The sequence below is a fragment of the Schistocerca nitens genome, unplaced genomic scaffold (genome assembly GCF_023898315.1).
Source record: "Schistocerca nitens isolate TAMUIC-IGC-003100 unplaced genomic scaffold, iqSchNite1.1 HiC_scaffold_517, whole genome shotgun sequence".
Taxonomy (NCBI): Eukaryota; Metazoa; Arthropoda; class Insecta; order Orthoptera; family Acrididae; genus Schistocerca; species Schistocerca nitens.
Window position 1 is genome coordinate 50,124 of NW_026046050.1, and position 3,799 is coordinate 53,922.

At 62.5% G+C, this 3,799-nt stretch overlaps 1 protein-coding gene across 1 annotated transcript; it reads left to right on the plus strand.

Annotated features, from left to right (window-relative positions):
- Positions 1–469: 469 nt before the first annotated feature.
- Positions 470–1,249, plus strand: LOC126232453 (uncharacterized). Its single transcript, XM_049942708.1, has one exon. It carries the CDS (start codon positions 470–472, stop codon positions 1,247–1,249), a length of 780 nt encoding a protein of 259 aa, XP_049798665.1.
- The last annotated feature ends 2,550 nt before the right edge of the window (positions 1,250–3,799 follow it).

The window sequence follows — 3,799 nt, forward strand, 5'->3', positions numbered from 1 at the left end:
GTTGGCGTCGCTTGGGTTAGGTTAGGTTACGTTAGGTGGACGTGGGTTAGGTTAAGGGTTAAAGTTAGGTTAGGCGTCAAAGTTAGGTTAAGCGTTCGGACGTGAGGCGTCAGGTGGCCGCACCTACCTTACGGCCGGACATCTTAGGTTAGGCTAAGGGCGCCGAGGTCACGTTACGTTCACCTTCGGGCGCCACACGTAGCTGTCACAGGTAGGTAGTAGTTCGGTCGGTCGGTCGTCGGCAAGCCGCAAAAAACTACAGACGACGTCGACAACAAGACCGAGCAGGAGGCAGATATATACCGAGCGCCAAAGAGACCGACCACACACACACACACACACACACACACAAAACAACAAACACCACCCACCGGCCAAAGGGGCACCAAAAAAACCCACAAAGCCGAGCACCACACGTCGCGACCAGAGGCAACCCGCAACCGCAACGGCGCTTTCCGCACCGGGCCGGATGCACGTACGACAACACCGCTACCCGTACACAAGGCCTCCCATTGCACACAGCCGCTCTGTGTTCAACATCATCAATGGCGCGCCCGCGGCTCGTCGCGGTCGCAGCCATGACGCCGCCGCCACTTTTGCACCAACACATTCACGCACCGCAAAACAGCTCGCCGACCCACCGACACAGCACAGCCGACAAACAAAAACAACCGCGGCGGCGGCAACAAAACAAAACAAACACCTCGCACCAAGCGTCCGACAGAAAACAAACGGACAGGCACACAGGCCTCTGCTAACGACCACGACACAGCGGCACGCTGCCCCTTTCCCGCCACTCTCGATTCACAGCGCACGCGACCCCGTCGTCGACGACGACACGCGACGGGCTCGCTTCCCGCAACCTACACCTTTCCGCCACTACGCACGGCTCCACCCGACGCCCGTCGCAACGGCACTACTGCACGCACTATCACCCCCGCCGCCGCCGCCGCCGCCGCCGCCTCCTCCTCTCTCCCCCTTCCCGTACACAACAACACAGCCAAAAACACACTCACGACCCAAACATAACAACATGGCACGTGCATCGGCGCACACCCCCAACCAGTCACCGTCGACACAACCACACGCAAGGCACGGAAAAACCGGCGTCCTTCCACGTTGCCATCAAAGCAGCACAAACAACCACACAGGAGGAACCACCAACAACTGCCGGCCGGCCGGCAACCACCAAACGCACATTCCCGCTCGCCACCACACACCTCTCGGCAGCCGTTTCGCAAAGACATGACATGACATGACGCGACATCATCGCATCACGGGCGACGCACGCACACCGACCCACTTTCCCGCCCGTCTCTCTCTCTCTTTTTCTTCCGACGCCTTCGGCCGAGCACACACGTACGTGGCACAACGCCCAACACAGTCACACACAGTCGACAGGCGCACGCCCAGGCACGCAACGACGCAGCGCAGCAAAGGCGCCCGCGACACATACCTCCTCTCCCGTCTCGCCGCCGACCGCCAGCCAGCCACTCGCAATGTGCACTGGCCAACCGGACACACGTCCACCGCGCCGCCTCCGACCACCCGCCAGGGGGCGCTCACGTCCGCGACAACAGCGCGGCCCGCCGCCGGGCGGGCCCAGCCCGGCCCAGGCGGCGCGCGCTGCTCTGCACTCGGCGCGCCGCGCCACACATCCTGCTGCAGACCGGGCTCGTCTCTCTGTACGCGTCTGCGTCTGCCCGCATCTCATCTTCCTGCGCATCAACACAAACGAGGCCACGTGAGCAAACCCCCGTCACAACGCCACATCACGCACTGCCTTGTCGACCGCCTAAATAAATGCACTCACCCACCAGCCATCCGCTTCGTCCTCTTCTTGCTTACTCGTTGTTCGTCGTTGTTGCTGCTGCACCAGCACCAGCACCAGCACCGGCGGCGGCGGCGGCGGCGGCGGCGGCGGCGGCGGCGGCGGCGGCGGCGGCAGCGGCAGCGGCAGCGCACACAGCCCCCAGCCGGCCGCATCCGAGGGGGCCCCGCCGCCAGCGTCGCCTCCTTGGGCACAGGTGCGGTGCTGTGGCCGCCCATCCAACCGCATTTGCTGGCCGTCCCAGCCGCCAGGCAGGCGTTCCCACTGCCGCGCACCGCCTCTGCTGCAGAAGACGAACAAACGAAACGTACAAACATACACGCACCCGAAGCGTGGCCACACACGGACGGGACCGACAGGCTCCAAGGCGACCAAACGATGGAAAAACAAACACAAAAACAAAAGACACGCGAGCGAGCGAGCAAGCACGCAGTCGCCTCGCCTCTGTCCTCCCGCCCCCGCCCTTCTCCCCACCACATGCCCACAAACACCACCGCCTGCCCGCATCTCCACATTCGCCCCCTCCATTTGTTCCCTTGCGTTCGTTCCTTCCTTCCTTCCATGTGTCTGCGTGCGCGGCGCCTCTCCAACATCCGCCGTCCGTCCGTCCCGTTTTCGCCGTACCACACGCCACCGTCGGCGCCGCCTCGCCTCCTCCCAGTCCACCACCGCCGCCGCCCCTGTCCGCCCCGCACACCACCATACACCGCTGCTTGTCCCGGCCGTTGCCACCAAAGGCGCCAGCCGCAAACCGCGCCAAACGCCGCAGCGCGCGTGCGTCCTTCCTTCTTGCTTGCTTCTCCGTGCCGACGCTGCCTCTATTCCCGCACCCATTCGGCCGACAAGCACTGGCGTCGACGACACAGCCGTTGGGCTCCGGCACTGCGCGTACCGGAGTTACACGCGCACCCCCCCTCGCGAACGCACGACTCATTCTCTTTGTTGTTTCTCCTCTTTCTTACGTCTTCGTTTCTTGTTTGTTTGTTTGTTTGTTTTTTTTTTTTTCCTCCCACCGCCGCATGTGACACAATGGCCTCCCTCCCCCTTTCGTTCGTTGTCGCCGCTTTGTTTCTCTTTCTCATTGGTGCACGTCCGACGCGCTCCATTTCCACCACACCACGGCCATCGGCCTCCTCAACGGGCAGGCGCAGTGTGCCATTCTCCGGCGCACAAGCACACCGCGCGGCTCGCTCTCCTCGCCCCCACGCCACGCCACGCCACGCAGCACAAATGATGCTGTCTCGCAACACGACACACGGTGCGCACACCCCCGACCACGCGGCTCTTAAAAGGCATGGCACCGGCGACATGCGCCGCCCCGGCCCGCATCCGTCGTCTCACGTTCACTGCCGGCCGCGTCTGAGGCTACAACCGCACCACAACAACGGTCCCCTCCCGGCAACACATTTGTTGCACAAACACAACCGCCGAGCGCAGCGCGAGCCACCCACACGCGCCCTCCCCGTCTTTAAAAGCCTCCGCGTCTCCTTTCTCCTTTCGCGCCCCTCCCATCTCCCGAATATGCCAGCAGCGGTGCCACTACCGCGAAACGGACACGCCTTCCGGGCCACATGCAAGGGCACGCCCACCACCAACTACTGCCATATTCGCGGACGCAGTTAGGCAACACGCAACGCACTCTCCACCTACTTTCTCTCTCTCGTCCATTCTCTTTAAAACACACGAACCAACCAACCACGGCTAACACACTTTTTCGCGACACCTTTGACTGCGTTATCTTGACCGTGACGGCAGCTATCGACCTTCCAATTCCCCACTAAACACACACACACCCCTACATACACACCCTTCGCTACACCGGACAACAACAGCGTACACAACAGGAGGGCACACGAAACGGCAGGCAAGGGCAACGCATTCTCATAGATTCCTCCTCCGAGCCATGTCGGCGAACGTTTCATCCGGGAAGGCAATGCAATTCAGCCGTCACCACGGCCGACACCTGCA

What these genes read in the sequence shown, in the direction of transcription:
- LOC126232453 (XM_049942708.1), top strand. Translation starts at nt 470, where the DNA reads ATGCACGTACGACAACACCGCTACCCGTACACAAGGCCTCCCATTGCA.